We start from the raw sequence: 17,997 nt of genomic DNA, 5'->3' as shown, positions 1-17,997 counted from the left end.
AAATGTTTTTGATACACCATAACGGTGATGGTGGGCGTTGAAAAACGGGAAGAGAACTTGGGCCAAAAGCTTAGTAGGAAAGAGGCTGTATTGCGAGGTGGGTATCAGGTTCAAAGTGGAGGGACTGGAGATCTCGAGGGAGGTGAGGAAGGAGACTAAGAACGCACGGTCTTGGAGGATAGCGCTTCAGAGTGTGTATCTGACGCGAACGAAAGTGCTTTAGGAAAGTGCTTCAGCCCGATAGTGGCCCAAACACACCAGTTAGGAGAACTGGCGACTCGATGCACAGGGCTTCGGTGTCCCCAGGCGCCTTAATAATAAGCAGCGGGTTAGAACGGCAGTCGATTTGCTCTGTGGAGTTTCCAGGCTGTAGTCACAGCGCCGGCAGGCACCGCACCAGCTTGGGCAGAGGGGCGCGGGAGATTCTCGAGAAGGGGCAGCGAGCCTCCTGATTGACAGCCCGAAATCTGATCTTGTGAAAGAGACGCGGAGCCAATGGGAGGCAGCGATCCATCAGTTTGGATTGGAGGCCCCTGGAGGAGAAGTAGAGGAAAAACCACCGAATTGAGCTCTGTCAGAGGCGCTTTCGGCTTCCAAAGGGGAAGTGCTGGGCAATAATTAATGTTTTTATTAAAATTGGAGGGAATTTTTTGCAGCCGTTCGCCTAGCGTGGCTTTCAGGTGGGTCTTTCCAACAACTTTTTATGTCTCTCCAGATAATTGCATGGTTGTGGGTTGCAAAAACTATCCTTATGAAAGAGGTGTCTCCGTCTCTTTAGTCCCGTTAGGTGCAAAGCAAGTCTCGCTGATCGCCATTGCTAGTTTTGCACACGTTTGCGAATCAGAGCTGCCCGGGGTACACCGACCGCGCAGGGAAACATCGAGAGTGAAAATAAATACATCGCCTCTTGTTCGAATTTTTGCTACTGAGGAAAATATGTAAATTGTGAACTCTCTTGGCTCTCTTTGGATCCAGGTGAAGGAGGCTGTGTAGGGAGGGTTATTTTTGTGAATGGGACTGTCGGAGGATAATTAGCTATGCAAATTCAAGAGCTTCATTCATGATTTTTTTTTTTTAAGCCTAAAAGCCATCTTGTTCCCCTCTAGGTTGATAGAAGTCCAGATCCCGAGGAAATCTCCAGCTAAATGCTTAAAATATAAAACACTGAGCTGAGATTTGCGAAGAGCAGCAGAATGGATGGATTTTATGACCAGCAAGTGCCTTACATGGTCACCAATGTGAGTGATCAGTTCGAAAGTTGCTGTTTATAAACTTGACTCCGACGGAGGGGAGAGGGGGGAGGAGGGCGAGTGAGAAGGTGGGGAGGGGGGGAGCAAGGGGGCTGGGACTGCAGATACTTTATCTGCTTTGTTGCCACTGTAGGGCGACTCTGCTTCTAGAAGCCCAGTCTTCAAAATGAGCTTACCTTTCAGTGATTTGGATAAGGCATAGTTTTGTTTTTAAGACCCCTCCTCCCTTTTTTTTCTGTTTAAAGTGCTCAAGATGAGTGGAAGAGGAGAAGGAGGGCAGCAGCAGCTGCTGCACTCAAAGTTTTTGGCTGGGTTTGTCTGCCACATTGAAAAGAATGAAGTTGAGACAAATGCTGACACTTTTTTGTTTACATGGGTTTTGTTTCCTTTTTTTTTTTCCTTCTTTCTCATTGTCTCTCTTATATTTTTCATTTCACCACTCTCTTTTTGTTCTTTTTTTAGGGGTTATCTGAGAGAATAAAATTCAACTGTGTTTTAATCTAGCTCCGATCTAGCCTAAAAATGACTTTAAGTGTAATTGCTTAATGTTGTTTTGATGCTGAGATACCATGAATCTATGACTGATACACAGTGTATTCAGATCCGCACAGGGAAGCAACACTCCCTGGCTGTTGAATTCTCAGCAAACGCTTTCACTGTCAAATGAATGCAGAAAATGGATATTGGGATTGATACCTTGGACTTTTATTTTTCTGTTTAAGGAGAGGATCCAGTAGACTTATGTATGCCTCTGTGTGTGTGTGTGTGTGTGTGTGTGTGTGTGTGTGTGTGTGCGTGTAAGTGACATCTGAGGTTTACATTCTTTTTAAAGAATTTTATCTTTCCCTTTGTAGAATCAGCGTGGGAGAAATTGTAACGAGAAACCAACAAATGTCAGGAAAAGAAAATTCATTAACAGAGATCTGGCTCATGATTCAGAAGGTGAGGTTTGATTTAGAGCTGAATTCCCCCTCTTTACCTGTACTTCCCACCCTCATAAAGAAGAGAAGCACTCAGTCTTACCTTAAGAATAATAAACTTTCAAATGACTGCATTTAAGCAAGACTTGTATTTGGAGCAATTAACGTGATGTGACAGTTTGCTGTTTTATGGCCCTGTCACAAACTAATGAAAGAAGGAAATAATAACTTAAGAGTGACATCCTTCTTTTAACCATTTTGTATTTAAATACCTTTGTCCATGTGGCATATAAGTAATCCCAAACACTAAGGTAACAATTTGAAAATATCCAACAGAGAGGAACAAATTAGACAGCTTAATTAAGACACTGCTTAATTACTCTTTTTCTCCTGCATTAAAAGTTGAGCAATATAAGTGACTGGTTTCCCATCTCCTTACACTAAACCATATACTGTTACCAAACTTTTCAGAGATGGTTTTGATGACCGCATGGTGAGGTCATAATATCTTGTTTATAGGCCTTTTAAGTGGTCAATCAATCATAATTACGTCCTAATTAATAATTATAATACATATTTAGGAAATTAAGTTGCAGATTCTTTTTATGAACTGTTGATAGGAGGTCAATATGCTATCAATTATTCCAGCAGTATGGGGGCATTCATAATAAACTTAATAAACTTAGATTTAATTATCAAAGTTCAGTTTGCCATTTAAATTAGGTATATTGACTTCTGAAACTTCTTCAAATCTTCATGTAAGTAGGAATAAGTTACACATACCTCTCCCTCCCCAGTGACAGAATACACAGTTTTGGACTTGATAATAAATAGGTGCCAGGGAACTATTTACTTTTGTAAACCTATTAGAAATTTTCTTCTAAAATCTTGTATTTAATAGTTGTCCCTTTGAGTTTTGAAGCATTGAACCTCAAAACATATAGTACTTTGAGAATTATACCATGTACTGTTAAATCTTTGATAGAAGATTTGGAAGATAGAAATAAAGTGTTATTCAGTCTTTCTGATTTTTCCCCTAACATTATTTTAGCAAGAGTTGAATATGTTTAAAAAAGGTTTCTGAGGATAGACACACCTTCATCTCAGCCTTTTTGAGTTCTACTGTAAGTGTGTTGTTTGAGGTCCCTAGGCTTATTTTTTAAGCTATGTGTTAAAAGGGGGTACAAAAGATTCTGAGAAGCATTGCTTAGTAGGCAACAAAATGTGCAGGATTATTGATATAATTATGAATCCTCATTTCTTTATTGATGTCCCTCCCCAAATAAAATTGATCTATAGGACTAATTTCATGACAAACATTTCCATTTAATGTCACCTAAAAGGTTTGCAAATCTTTTGTTTATGTCTTTGACTTGTTTTTTAGAACTCTTTCAAGATCTAAGTCAATTACAGGAAACATGGCTTGCAGAAGGTAAGGCAAAAAATTGCTTTCAAAGGAGGGGAAAAGCAACTCTAGAAGGGAAAGATAAAAAAAAAAAAGTCCTGAACTTGCTGTCTTAATGTTCAGCCCAATTAATTGAGCTCTAAAAGAGCCACCTCATGTGTCATGCATACATTAGAGCCTCTGATGAGTTTGTCTTTGGGGAATCTGGGACTGCACTACCCAGTGTCATCACAAATTACCAGGAGAAATTGCTTCCAGCTCACAATCACATCTGCTTTTGGCAAGAACTAATGCACCAAGACTTCAAGTTCTAAGCCTCTGTTCAGATTTTAATTGCAATTGATCAGGTTTATATTATTGTACCTCGAGAGACCTCCTAGAGCCAGAACCCGGCTTGCTGTTTCCTTTAGAGCAGCGCATATCATTATTTGGTGTTCTGGTGGAGGACTTTTCTGATGGCAGAAATTAGTTTCACTGGGTTCATCGGGACGGGATGCTTCAAGATTTAAGTGCAAGTGTCTTCTTTCCACCTTGCTCACAACACAGAACGTTAGGTGTGTATCCAATGCTAAGGATATCTATGGCTTTAAAATAAATCTTAGGGGGATTGGAAGATTTTTTAAATGTTTTCTGTGTGTTACTATGATATGATGTTTGTTGAAATTGACTTTTGCTATTTTATTGCTTGTATTAGGATTTATTTAATGTAGCAAGGAGACATTTAAAGGCATTGCTTTTAATTTTGATTGCTTTTTGATAACATTTTGTGTTGCCATCTATTGTATCTTTTATTGTGTGAAACTTTATTTTATAGGAACAAGAGATACTGCTTCAGTACAGCTTTATGCAACTTGAGATATGTCTAATGTTGAGGGACTTTTGTTGGCGTCTATAATTTGAAATTTTTCCTTTGGATTTGTTATGCTAAATGTGAAATAATAATTTTATTATATTATGTGTCTTGTGGGAAACACAAAGAGAAAATTATAGGTATTTAAGCATTGAGTACAGTTGTGTTATTTCTATCTTTACATTATATGGGAAACATGCAATTTTTGGAACAGATTTTTTTAAAGATGGTTCAAAGAAGAGAGAGGGTCTTTAAAATGGAATTGAGCATTGCTGTTGCTACTTTGAGGCAGACTGCTATGTTTTTTCGGGTGGTCTTGCTTGTAGTTGATCAAATTGCTGTTAGCATGTAAAATAAGTTTCTTTGTGTTGCTGATATCCTAGTTTTTCCAAAGAGCTCCTACAATCTTTATGAAGCTTTTAAGTTAAATAATAGCTTTTCCAGGAGCCCTTTGAAAGAGTGATTGTACTTGTATGTTAATGAAAGTTTTAGTTATATTTAAAGGTCATTTTGCTTGTCTCTGTAAATGAAACTTACTGCAATAGATTACTTATTATTGCAACATAAACCATATATTCAAACATAACTTTCTCAACAAAAACCTGCACAGAGGCTCTTGCATGAACTTTTGTCTGTTAAGTTTTGCAGAGTTGAAGGTTGTAAGAACATTACATTTATGAGGGAATTTATTCACTTTTCCAAAATACCTTCTAATATCTATTTTAATTGTTCTGGAAGGTTTGTTGGTTTTTTAAGATGTTTAAGTCTCACTGTTTCCAAGTCAGTGCACTTGCTGGCAGATTTTGAATGTGCATAGCAACTCTGTTCCTGGAATTTAAAAATATGAAACTGTGACAGACTCTTACCATTCTATAATCAGTTTCAGTGCAGTGTTTTACTTTTGACTTGTTTTATTTCTTTGTTACTCAGATAAGTGATTTGGTAATTTATCTGAGTTTATTTTAAAACTCTGCACTGAATATTCTTACCTACGATAATTAACTTAACCTGTAAATCAGACCTGAAGATTTACTCTTATATAAAATAAACCTAGAAGGTGATTGATGTATTTGAAAGAACATGGACTTTTATTTGGAAAATAATTTATAAGCTTAAAAAAGTTCAGGGATTAATCCTTGGAGTGTTTTATTGAATAACCAGGTGGGCTCCTTTTACAAATCATGAATAAGACTGTATTTTAGAATTATTTAATTCTATGATGATATAAGCATTAACAGTAACTTGATTTTTAAAAAATCTAATGGTAAGAAGAAAGGTGAATTTTTCTTTTTATTATTTGTTAATGGGTTGCATATTTATTTTTATTTTTAGCAATTTTACATAATTATAATATTTGCATTAGCATTTTAACTTATTCTACATCTTGATCAACATTAACTGAGATCTCAAAATTACATTAGTTTATTCGTTGCTAGCTAGATCTGTTCATTTATGTCCTTCTGGACATTCAGAAATTAAACCATTGCCAAGCTGTCAGACTGTGAACCATTTATTTATTTCTTTTCATAATGTTTTATTTCTCAGAAGGATACCATAGAATTTAAGGCATCTTGACCCTTTAAAAAAAAAGATCATTAGCAATTAACCAAGTTTCTCCCCTGAGTAAGAATCCCGTTGGAAAGTTAAACAGGTCTAAAAATTTATTAGACAGGAAAGTCAAGGTAGTTCTGATGTGTCCTAGGAATTTTTTAAAAAGTATTCAGAGTCCCTAAATACTTGGGAAACAATACATTCTCTCAGGTTTAATTTGTTTTTTTTTTCCTATAAGACTTTTTATAAAGTAGACCCAAAGTGCACCATTAGTCATAAGTAAATTATTATAGATTATGAAATGTGTTGTATGTCCAGGGAAAAATTTGGGGTAGATAAGGCAGGATTTGTTTGAGGGTGGGGTTGGAACAAGTCTTTTCGGTTCACTAAAGTGTTCTCCAAAAAATATACTTCCATTCCACAGCCCCCCTGCAATTTCTGAACAGGGATCAAAAGTATGTTTTTGAAGAATATAACTTTATATTAGTATCACTTATGAAGTACTAACATTGCAATTTCAAGGTTTTTTTTTTTTTTTTAACATATATGCCACACTTTAATCACATCTCATTCTGAAGAAAATTGAAAAGGTAATGTCTTCAGTGGCCACAGTAGCAGTTAAAAAATGGAGAAAGTGCTTATTTTAAATTTTGCCAAAGTCACTTACTTATGTTGTCATTTTCCATGTACAATTCTTTATTGATTCTTTGACTTTTGAATTAGATTACCATTGACAGAAAGGCAATTCCAATTATTTGATCCATGAAATAATGAGTTCAAATGTCAATTCTGACAACATCTTGGTAATATGCTTTTTTAGTGGTGCTTTAAGGAAAGGTATCCTAGTAATTCATCGTTAAAATGGAACCTTTTATGTGTGGAGGACAGAAATAGAAGGATGTAAATGTGAGTTAAAACAGGCTCACATTTTTAAAAGTTACTCATTAAAGCTTACCTGCTAACACAACTTAGAGAGAAATGATACATTTCATACATAACCAGTATAAATATATAGCAACTTTTGAGTGCTATTTTTGATGTTGGTCTAGATGTCCATGAGGTTTCCTTTCGTCAATAGTTTTAAGGATAAATGTCAACAGTGATTCGCTCCTGTGAGGGCAGAATGTTTTTCAGTTGTGATATGTTAAATTTCATGATGCCATGACACTTGAATCAAAGTTGTATCTCCAAAAATAATTTTTCTACACTAAAGGTTATTATTACCTCATGACATCATGCAGATAAGCCTTTTCCTTTTGTTTTCTGTGACCTTCCATTAATAATCATGTTTGCTGAAAAGCAGAGATGTCATCGTATCTCCTCAACTTTAGTGGTTGATACTAAATTTATATTCAAAATCATTTATCATGAATTTCCTTAAATGGTATGTGTTGTTACTCAATATGCATAATATCACCCACAATACATAGCTATTATAATGCATTCATTTTTATTTTTCAAAAATTAGACTTTCTTTTTGAAATCGAACATAAATTGGATATGTACTCTTGGATTTTTTTTTTCTCTCCATGTGATGCAGCTAGGGGAAAAGGCTTAAAAAGCTTCATTATTTTGTGTGGTTTAAAAAAAAAAGAGGAATTGAGAATTAGACATTAAATTACAGAAGTCCATACTATTTCTTAACAGTTGAGCAAGAGTCATTGTGAAGGGGCAAGAGGGAGCTACTGCCCATCTTTTTCTTGTACCACGAAGTACTCTAAACTATGAAACAAAGACTTCTTGTTTGGACCTGATTAAGGGATAGCAGTTGGAATAAACATATTCTGTTTCTCAGCCTTTATTGACAATATATAAATGCATCTAGAGTCTATTTGCAAAATAGAAATATTTGTTAAAAATAAAATTTGGCTTTCATATAGCCTAGATATAGTTTGGCCAGAAGGTCCTAATATATGTTAATGAAATATTACTAAGCTAATTCAGTTACAAAAAAATGTGTAATTTCTTAAATTTCATAGGAAAACTTTATTCCCTTTGACCAGTGTGCAGCATTATAATTAAAATAATAATAATAACAACAATAATAGAAGTCAGCTCTCAGTACCTTACAGAAAATGTTTTGCTAATAGCAATAGCTCTGAGCTATACTTAAGTTTTCAAACCTCTATATAAGTTAAAGTTAGGAAATTGAAGTTGATTTGAAGCTAAAAACAACTAAAACTTACTGTTTTCTTTTCTCTTAGAGCCTACAGAAAGCATGACTTTATCAATATTAAAGATTTTTCTGCCATGGAGGAATAGCCCCTTTTTTTGGCTCTTTAAATATATTTATACTTCTGCATTAATTAATGCTTATACATTGGTACAATCATTTTAATGTTAAAAGTGGATGTGGTGTAAAACCTGGCTTAGAGGTTTCATGATTATTTTGTTCCATGGCCTGAAGCTTCATTGTAGGATTAAACAAAACACGACTGTGTGAAGGTTGATTTTCTTGTTGTTTTATTTAAAAGAAAATTTGAATTTCTTCAGAGAAATTTGTTTCTTACCCTGTGAGAGGGAAATGCTATGAAGTTAAGCAATAGACTATTATAATCTTAAGATAAAAAGAGCATTTGAAGAATAGGCCAAAAAAAAAAAAAAAACCAAACGCATTTCTTTAATGCTTTGTCATTTTTTCTCCTTCCTCCTTCTTTCCTTCCAGCCTTCCTTCATCCACCCATCCATCCATCCATCCATCCGTCTTTCTCTCGTCTTAGTTTTATACATTGAAGTTTCTGTGACAAGTTACCCAATAGAGCAGGATGGATTAAATGTATGTAAATGTATTTATTTAAACATATAACTTAATGGATCTGAGCTGTATTGAGATAGAGCAGTAAAATTGGTCTGTTTATATTGCAAGTTCAAGTTGACTTGCTTTAACTCTCTGGAAGGGTGTGACATGAAAAGATTGCGGTTGAGCCACATGGCTCATGCTGGACTGTGTTTTTGTGAATGGAGGCAGAACTCCAGTTCTGCCTGCTTGTCTGGAGGAATTGCCGAGGAGATCAGCTGTCTCATTCACGGGCAGAAAGAATGACTCATACATCTTCCGCCTTGTTTGGCTCCAGGTCATTGTTACAGTGGATAGAACTGGTTTTAATTAAATATTAACCCCTTTTCAACTTGACATTTGTTTCATTTGTAATTTTTCCACTTTTTCCCTAGCTTTAAAAGAAAACTCGACAGGCACATAGTTTGTAAGAATAAGACGGTTTTTCCTTGTCTGCCGCCAAACTTGGAAAATATTTCAACATTCACCTTTTCTTAAGTAATGATTACTGCTTTATTTGAACGTTAAAAGCAAGCACAAAAGCCAGACAAACTGTTTAAAAATTGTCTGCTCTCCACCTCATCCCCCTTGCCTAGGCAATGTTAGTTAAGAAAGTATATATTAGAATTCAAAGTAAGGATTAATGATTCTGTGACATCAAGATTGCGATTAATATTTTCATGATTTTCTTTCTCATAATATGTATTGCAATGTAATAAAAAAAGAGAAGGAGGGGGGGAAACAACTTTCGATGATAATCTAGGTAAAGCAAATAGCTGAGTGCACACACTACGCTTTTAAAGCCGAAGTCCTGAGACTTGACGGCAGCTTGTCTATTAATGTGCAATGAACTGACAGAAGCGCTCCAGCTATTACCAATAAAATCCACATGCTTCATCTTCTTGAAAGCCTTTTATTGTCTTTTGGTATATACTTTCTCTTCCCCTTTCTTACTTTTCCCCTTCCTCTTTAATTACAGAGTGTGGGAAAACATTTTCATTCCCCAAAGGTGATTATTCCAAGCATAGTCTATAATAGATAGTAGTAAAATAACATATATATACATAAATACATATATATATGAGGTTGGCCTCTATTGTTAATTTTCCTCTTTGGAGTGGGTATGGCTTGCCACAAATTTTCAGGCAGCTGTAGTTTGCTACTTCATAGAATTTTCGTGAATGGAGGCAAAAAAGGAAATGTATGACATGAGTGTGGCAATACTTTGTCATATTTTCCTTGCCCAGATCCAACTTGTGTTTTTCGTTAACTGCTTTCCTTTGACTCTAACTTGAAATCAGAGATAGACTGAAGCCTTTGTCTATTTAAGTGGCATGCTGCTTCATTTGGTCTATTCGGTTTCTTAAGATTAGCTTCTGTGAAAATGTGAGTCATATGTTTTTTGTTAAAATTCTGTAATATGTTCAGGCATAAGTGTGAAGTATTTATTCAGTATGTTAAGGAGTTAGACCAGAAATAGCATTTCTTATTCTTTTTACAAAATTGTTAGTATGTAGCTATTTTCTGTCTTTGTGAGGTATAACTTCTGATTCCTTCTCTTCCTAAAGTTTTGCTTCTGCCCCCTCCACTCTGAACAACCTCCCCGCTACCCGCACCCCACACGTATGTCGACATATACTACTTATCCATCAGTTATTTTTATGCCTTTCTTGCAGTGATGTGTATCATGGAGTTGCAAATTTGTCCTGTGATAGTAAGAAAAAAAAAAGTCTGGCCTTTAGGACATTCATACCAGCATATTCTGTTACAAATATATTTGTTACTCACTTGCTATTTTTAACTATTCCTGTAAAGGGGTATTACATTTTTATTAGATTCTTGTAAATGTTGGCTTTTTAAAGCATAGTAATTGCTGTGGTTGATAACTGCATCTCAATGGTTATCTCTGTTTAGCTGTTAATTTAGAGCAAAAACCGAAATGTGTAGATATGATAGAAAAAATGTATAGTGTTTGATTCTGTCTGCCCACTGTCATTTATTAGATAAATATTTAAAACATTTTTGTACTTTTTTTTGGTGAAAACACTTACTTTAAAGGACATTGCTCTACATAATTTGTGAGTCTTTGAGAAAAATGAGGCTTACTGCAATGTCAAAAAATGATTATAACTAAGAGAATACTAATGTACAAATTTTAGCTGTGATTTTTTTTCCATCTCCAATCTAATTCATTAGAAGTAAAAATATTAAACTTGCATTATAGTAATTTGAGTAGTACTTCCTGTGTGAAAGGAAAAACATGGAGGGTGGCGGAGAAAGAAAATATGTAACATTTTTTGAGTATCTGCGATTGTGGCTGGCATTGTGTTTAGACTATTTCATTTAGTCTTCATGAAAAATATGTATCGTCACTGTTAAACTGATGAGTAAAATGTAGTTCAAAGAGGTTAAATAATGTTGCACAGTTTACACAGCAGAGCATAGAAAAATGATTTGAAAGTTAGTTGATTTGGTTAACCTTGGTATCAGATGTTAGTGGAACCTGAAGAAAATACACCTTTTCCTCCAGTACAGGCTGGTGAAATAGGCATCAGTTCTAATTTGGAAAAAATGTTCTTAATTTGTCTCACTTCCTTTAGTGGCAGGGGATGGAATTTATCTGTAATAAATTTAAATATTGGTGAACAGAAGAAAGTTGTTAGAAAATAGTTGAAGGTCCTGCTGCATATATTTTGGTAATTTGCAAGATTATCATTTATTCTGCTCTTGAAGTATAACAATTTTGTTCAACAAATATGTTTTTTAAAATCCTATTAAATAAGCTGACACACCAGACATTTGAATTGTGTGTATGTTTTGTTTCTTTCATATATAGAATTTTTAAAATATCGAATTTCTCTTTATATGGATTTTTTTCTTAACTCTATTGCCAACCCAAAACTTTTTCAACAAAGACTGTTTATTTTTATAAGAATTCGTCATACAGAATAGGTACTTTTAAAAAAAGATTACATCTGTTTTAATATGACTTGATTAGATAAAAAGTTTCAGGATTAGGTAATATTAGTGAAATAATACTAGCTAATCAGGTTATACCTAAAGTTAATTAGGATGATAACTCAGTATATATTTGCCACATTAAAAGTGACCCCACTTTTATGTAGTTTGTATGTGTGTAAATGTGCGTATTTTTGTGAGTATATGGAAACTCGTTTTTGTGATATTATGTCAATTTGGAATAGGTTATTTTGATGCCTGAATTAACTGTGATAAAAATATTCTAGAAGTAAAAAATATACTTGTGTTTTGATTGCTGAATGCATTAAGTTCTTATTCATTGTTTTATTCCTTTACTAAAGACAGGGAAGTCATTTGACATTAAGAAATAGTGATATTCTTTTTGTTAGTGTTGAATGGAAAATATTGTGAATAACAATATGAGCTTTATTTTTATTAATTATTATTTTTATGATTGTGACCATAATCATTGAGATATAATATTTTATTCCATATGACCAAAATCAATGACTGTCTTTCACGTGAAAAACTTCGTCACGTATTTTGGCCAAATTTAGGGCAAATGTTAATTATGGTATTCTAGTAGCAGGCCAAGCACCTCAAAAACAGACATTTCTAAAAGGCAGAGGGGTTTGTGTAATAACTACACATCGTTTGAAAGAATTCTATGATAAATTTAAATGGGCTGCTTAAACATTGGCAGTAGGCAAATTGAAATACTTCTTACTCCATTCCTGCAAAAAGAAGCACTGCAGCTAATAGAATTCCTGTAGCTGCTTTTATTTTCATGTTTCTTTTATTTCCATGTGGCAAGTAAAATGCAGAGGAACTACAACTGCTACCATTTTATTTCTGATATATGTGTTTTCTGGTTGACATTGATGATTGCTTCTATTTCCCTTCTTGAATTTTGCTGTCAATACCATTTTAAATAGGAGCTCACTGGCAAATAATCGTAGGTTTGGTCTCAACCTAAAAAGATCTCCCCTGAGAGATTTTACTTGACATTCTTTATGCTTTGGCAGTTTCTCTCTTAATTTTTTTTCTTTCTTTTTTTTTCCCCTTCAGCTCAGGTACCTGACAATGATGAGCAGTTTGTGCCAGACTACCAGGCTGAGAGTTGTAAGTATAGTATGACTCATCTCTCGGATTTGTCTTTGTCGCCTCCTTGTATTCTTTCTCTGTGACTGGTCTCCCCTTCCAGTGACTTCTTGGTGCTGTGTCCGTGCCTTTTCAGCTTACGGTCATGAGGTAACTATTTGTCAGGTTGTGATAGCAGCAGAATTCCTCTGTGATCCGAACAGAGCTTAGGAAGACTGGTTGGACCTATTTGGTTAATATCCTTGGAGGAGAAACAGGGTGTGACCCATGTTCGCTCAAGTGTTTACATTCAGCTTTTCAGTGGGTCCTCCAGGAAAGGTCTGAACGCTGATGGGAGACAGTCAGTGGTTAAAATCCTGACGAGATTTATTGTATGACGTAAAAACCTTGGCGCAAGCATTCTTTGGCTTATTGTTTTATTTTGCATTAATGAACATTCACTTGCTCGGATTTCATTTTCATCTTCATTATCTGCTTCCTGGACCCAGTGACACAAATGAAAGTTGCCATTGGCTTCCCTTAGAATCCCTTCAGTGTTTCCTTCCCTGAGCCTCACTCCAGGGCCTTTCAGAGGATGCAAGAGAAGCGATTCAGGGTTCTACCCTATAATTGCCCAATGAGCGTTTTGCCTGTATAAACATGGTTGCCTCAGAGTTTACTTGTGATATTTATGGTTTGCCTCTATTAGCAAACTGCAGCTATTGACCTGAGGTATAAATAGTAAAGAAAAGAGTATAAATGCCATTGTGATCTTAAAACTGACTTAATACATTTTGTTCTCTTATTTTTTATTAAAAAAATTTTTTAAATGAACATGGAGTACCATGCCTTAGTTTTATTTATTTTATTTTTTATTTTTTTATCATTTTTGACTGTGCTGTGCCTCATGTGGGATTTTAGCTCCCTAATCAGGAATTGAACGCGTATCCTTTGCATTGGAAGCATGAAGTCTTAACCACTGGACTGCCACAGAAGTGTCATTTTTGTTCTTTTAGCACCATTTAAAGCTCTAACTTGTTTCATTTTTCCAGACCATTGACAGTTTCACAGGAGGCAGTAGCAAGAGCAACAACAGATGCTTAATACCTTATGACTTATCAAACTCATATTTTCACACCTAATATCATAAATCTAATACAAATACCTACATTTCTTTGAGTAACAGATGTTTGCGTGCAATGTTTTCAACTTTTATGTTTGGAATCTTCTATTTCCCAGGTGTCAAGGGTTGTAAAAGGTTTCTTCCAGATTCTCTCCCATTTTACATATTTTAGTTCAGAATCATTAAAGTTCTTTTTCATTGGTGGTAAAATATATGCATTCCAAAAAATTTATCTTTCAAACCATTTTTAAGTGTGCAGTGTGGGGCTTCCCTGGCGGCTCAGATGGTAAAGAATCTGCCTGCATTGTGGGAGATGTGGGTTCAGTCCCTGGGTCAGGAAGATCCCCTGGAGAAGGGCATGGCAACCCACTCCAGTATTCTTGCCTGGAGAATCCCATGGATGGAGGAGCCTGGTGGACTGCAGTCCATGGGGTTGCAAAGAAGTGAACACAACTGAGCAATTAGTACTTGGTGGCAGTCACACTGTTGTGCAAACATGGACACTATTCATCTGAGCTTTCTCATGATCTCTACTGAAACTCTCTACTGTACTGACTAAAAAATAACTCCCCACTTACCTGACCCCCAGCTCCTGGTAACTGCTATCCTATCAATTTAATTTTTAATCTGAGAAAATAATTTTCTGTGCTGTTTGGTGTCTGAATATAGTTATTAGACATCAGATTTCCAGAAACCTATTCAGCTAAGGTACAGACCTTCATTAATGACTCTCAGAAATTCCCAGAAAGATGATGGCTAAGGCTAACAGCTTGGCAAGGCTTCCCCTTCTTTGATAAAGTATAGGAAGAGAATAGTCATGTTTCTGCATGTCCTTTCCTGTTAGGAACTAGAGTTATTTCTGATACTCTACCTGTCATCTGAGTGGGAGAGTTAGTCTCATAGAGTCACTTTACATCTGAAAAAATTGGTAATTTTAATACTCTGCTCCCTGGATGCTCAAACTGTAAAGAATCTGCCTGCAATACAGGAGACCCGGGTTCAGTCCCTGGGTCAGGAAGATCCTCTGGAGAAGGGCATGGCAACCCACTCCAGTATTCTTACCTGGAGAATCCCATGGACAGAGGAGCCTGGCAGGCTACAGTCCATGGGGTCGTAAAGAGTCAGAACTGAACGACTAACTCTTTCATCTCTCACAAACGCCTAAAGATAATTGTTTACACCTTATTTGCCCCCTCTTTGTTTTTCATATTCTTGATTAGTTCATCTTCTTGAACTCAGTTCCCTTGGTTCACAGCATATGATTATTTTTCTTTCTCTTTTTACTCCTCTGACTACTCCTCACATCACTTATCTACCTTCTCTCTCTTGCCCAGGGTTCTGTCTGCAAACCTTTCCTCTTCTTTTTCTTATGCTGTGCCTGCATAGTTCCGTAGACCAAGAGTCTGTATCTGTACCGTTCAGTATAGTAACCACCAACCACATTCGTTACTGAGCACTTGAAATGTGGCTAATGGGTCTGAAGAAATTAATATTTAATTTATTTAATTTTTGTGATTTTAAATTTATGTGAACACGTGGCTATCGGCTCCTGTAGTGGTCAGCACGGTTCTGTTGAAATAGATCTCCTACACTGTGTATTGTAGCGTTGGTCTCCAGTCTGCTCCTGTCTTTTGAATATCTGCCCCGGATCCACCACTGGGGTCCTTGTGCAAGTTAGAACAACCCAGCACCTCTGGACTCATCCCCTCCACCCTCAGCTGAGCATCAGCATAAAACACCATTTATGCAACACCCCCTGTTTTCATTGTGAGGCTTCACTGAACGTTCACAAATCTTTCATTTTTTTCTGCCCAGCGTCTCTCTTCAACTCCTGTTTCCTAAGTTGATGACATCACCAATCCAAGCTGAAAACCTTTAATTTATCTTTAGTCCCTCCCAGTTCTTTATCATCACTTCCTTTGCTTACCAAGTTGTTGATTCTACCAGTATCTTAATTTCATGGTCTCATTTCCATTTCTCTTTCACTACCTTAATTCACACCCATATTCTGCCCCCACTGAACTTGTGAATCAGCCTTTCTGTGGGGGTTCTTGCCTTCAGATTTCCTTCCATTCTGCTCTCTGCAATGGTACTGACACACATCCATCTGACTTTGCTAATTTTCTTTGAACTTCTCTCAGCAAAAATCCTAATTTAGCTGTACAGAACATGGTTCCGTGACCTGGGCCTTGGCTACCTTTTCAGCTTTAACTGTTGCTTTCCTAGTACCCTGTCCCTCCCCATTCTCTAAACTTGAAGCTTTCTAATTTTTCAGTTCCCCCAAAGAGTGAGCTCTTTTATGCCTCTTTACCTTTGCACATGGTCATTTTGCTTTAACATTTTTAAGATCTTTCTTTGCAGTCTGGGGCATTTCCAGCTTCAGATTCAGCTGAGACTTCATCACCCTGAGATCTTTCCTGACCTTTCTTCGCATCCTTAGCCTGCAGAGTTAAGACTCATGACATCTTGTATGTTTCATTTATTATTATAACTTAGATACATGTCAGTAAGACTGTGAACTTCTTGAGAATTAGGAGTGTGTCATATTCAGTATGCCTGGCCTATTTTAGAAGCACAGTAAGGAAAATTGTCATCATAACCACGATCAGCGTCTTGGTGCTTATTTTCATTCAAGTATTTTCAAAGTCCCAATCCCCTTCTTAAGGTATAAACATATGATCATGCCTTAAAGAATATATATATAGCTTTCTTCTGGAAAACATGCTGAAACCATGAATGTTTAGCCCGGCATTTTCAGAATGCTGAAATTTTCCTTCAATTAGTGAATATTTACAGTTTAACAAATATGGCTCTGGGACTTCTGAATAAAGAATGTCATTATAAAGGGAAACCTATAAACACGAGTAAAAATAAATCTGAAAGAGTCTACTAAAAAAGAAAGTAGAAGTGCAATTTATTCAAGTTTCATTGAAATAAAGGCCTATTGTTCTGATGATGGTGACCAGCTAATTTCAGTCTTTGCTGAGGATGGAACAAGAGGGATATAATTTTAAAAGAAGAGTAGGGCATATGGATTAGATTGTAAAGAAGATTTCTGGGTGGAGAAGTTGATGGAATATTGGAACTGAAAGGCTATATTGTCTCCTAAATGCCCTTTATAAATGTTTGATACTTGTCTGTCTGGAGAAGATTAGTGGGGCAGAGGGACCCTATCTCTAGGAGCTTTAGAAAGAAGCTACACCCTCTCTGTGTGACCCATCTATTAATTCTATGGGGCTATTTTTTTCCATTGTGAATAATCAGATTTCCTTACATACCTCAATCAAATAAAATGCTTCTGTTTTTGCTTTTATTGCTTTAGCCATTTGGTAAATGTATGCTGGATGAATGAATGGCAAATTCTGCCCAACTTTCTATTATAGAACATATGTTTGACTGTAATACATATAAACATATGTAGAAGAGCAGTGACCAGAGCATTCAAAAAATCTGAGAAATGAAATTAAACTGTAACACTTCAGTGTTTTCTAAAAATTTTCCCGAGTGTTCCTTGTTTTTGTTTATGAAGTATTTCACTCAGAAACCTGGAATTTTAATGATGTCATGCTATAGTCTGGTAACTTTTCAAGGATGCTGACTTTCGAAGCATATATAGACATTAAAAACAAGTGAAAACAAACAAAAAACTGCCTACAAGCCCATCCTAGGAAATGAATGGAGGCTAAGAAAAACAATTACGTGGCTTGAACAAATTGTTTCTTAGAAATGAGTCCAGAATTCAGACATTGTTGACAAAAAATAGAATAACTATAGGATATACTTTCGTCCAGATGAAGTAGAATTATACTCTTTAGAAAAGAGAATTGAATGAGTATTTAGAATATAGATCAACCTTATGTTTCCAAAGTAGATGCAAATCTGTGTACACCTTGAATTTTTGTAAATCATGTGTTTTAAATATAATACATTGATAACCTTATATTTTAAATAAAATATTTTTTATATAGCTAATCCTTTAAAATCTTCCACCCCTCATTTTCTTCATTTACAAAGTTGTGTTATTATTTTTCTAACTAGCTTGTTTCCATTTGATGACATTAGT

The 17,997-nt window shown here is 35.7% G+C and overlaps 1 protein-coding gene across 7 annotated transcripts in view; it reads left to right on the top strand.

Moving 5' to 3' along the window:
* The first annotated feature begins 210 nt into the window (after positions 1–210).
* ETV1 (ETS variant transcription factor 1) overlaps positions 211–17,997 on the top strand; it is a 94,683-nt gene continuing 76,896 nt past the window's right edge. For 2 of the 7 annotated variants that reach the window (XM_065938449.1, XM_065938445.1), the window contains exons 1-4: positions 1,478–1,590; positions 2,105–2,192; positions 3,555–3,602; positions 12,800–12,853. In XM_065938449.1, the coding sequence (XP_065794521.1) occupies positions 1,504–1,590; positions 2,105–2,192; positions 3,555–3,602; positions 12,800–12,853 (277 nt within the window). In that variant the 5' untranslated portion in view covers positions 1,478–1,503. Of the gene's footprint in view, positions 681–778; positions 976–1,106; positions 1,239–1,401; positions 1,447–1,477; positions 1,591–2,104; positions 2,193–3,554; positions 3,603–3,804; positions 4,130–12,799; positions 12,854–17,997 lie in introns of those variants that run through there. The other 5 variants (XM_065938450.1, XM_065938446.1, XM_065938447.1 and 2 more) reach the window with 5 other exon arrangements.

Source organism: Muntiacus reevesi, chromosome 6 (genome assembly GCF_963930625.1).
Source record: "Muntiacus reevesi chromosome 6, mMunRee1.1, whole genome shotgun sequence".
NCBI classification, from domain to species: domain Eukaryota; kingdom Metazoa; phylum Chordata; class Mammalia; order Artiodactyla; family Cervidae; genus Muntiacus; species Muntiacus reevesi.
The sequence above is the reverse complement of the archived record's forward strand: the minus strand, read 5'-3'. Positions and strand labels throughout refer to the sequence as shown.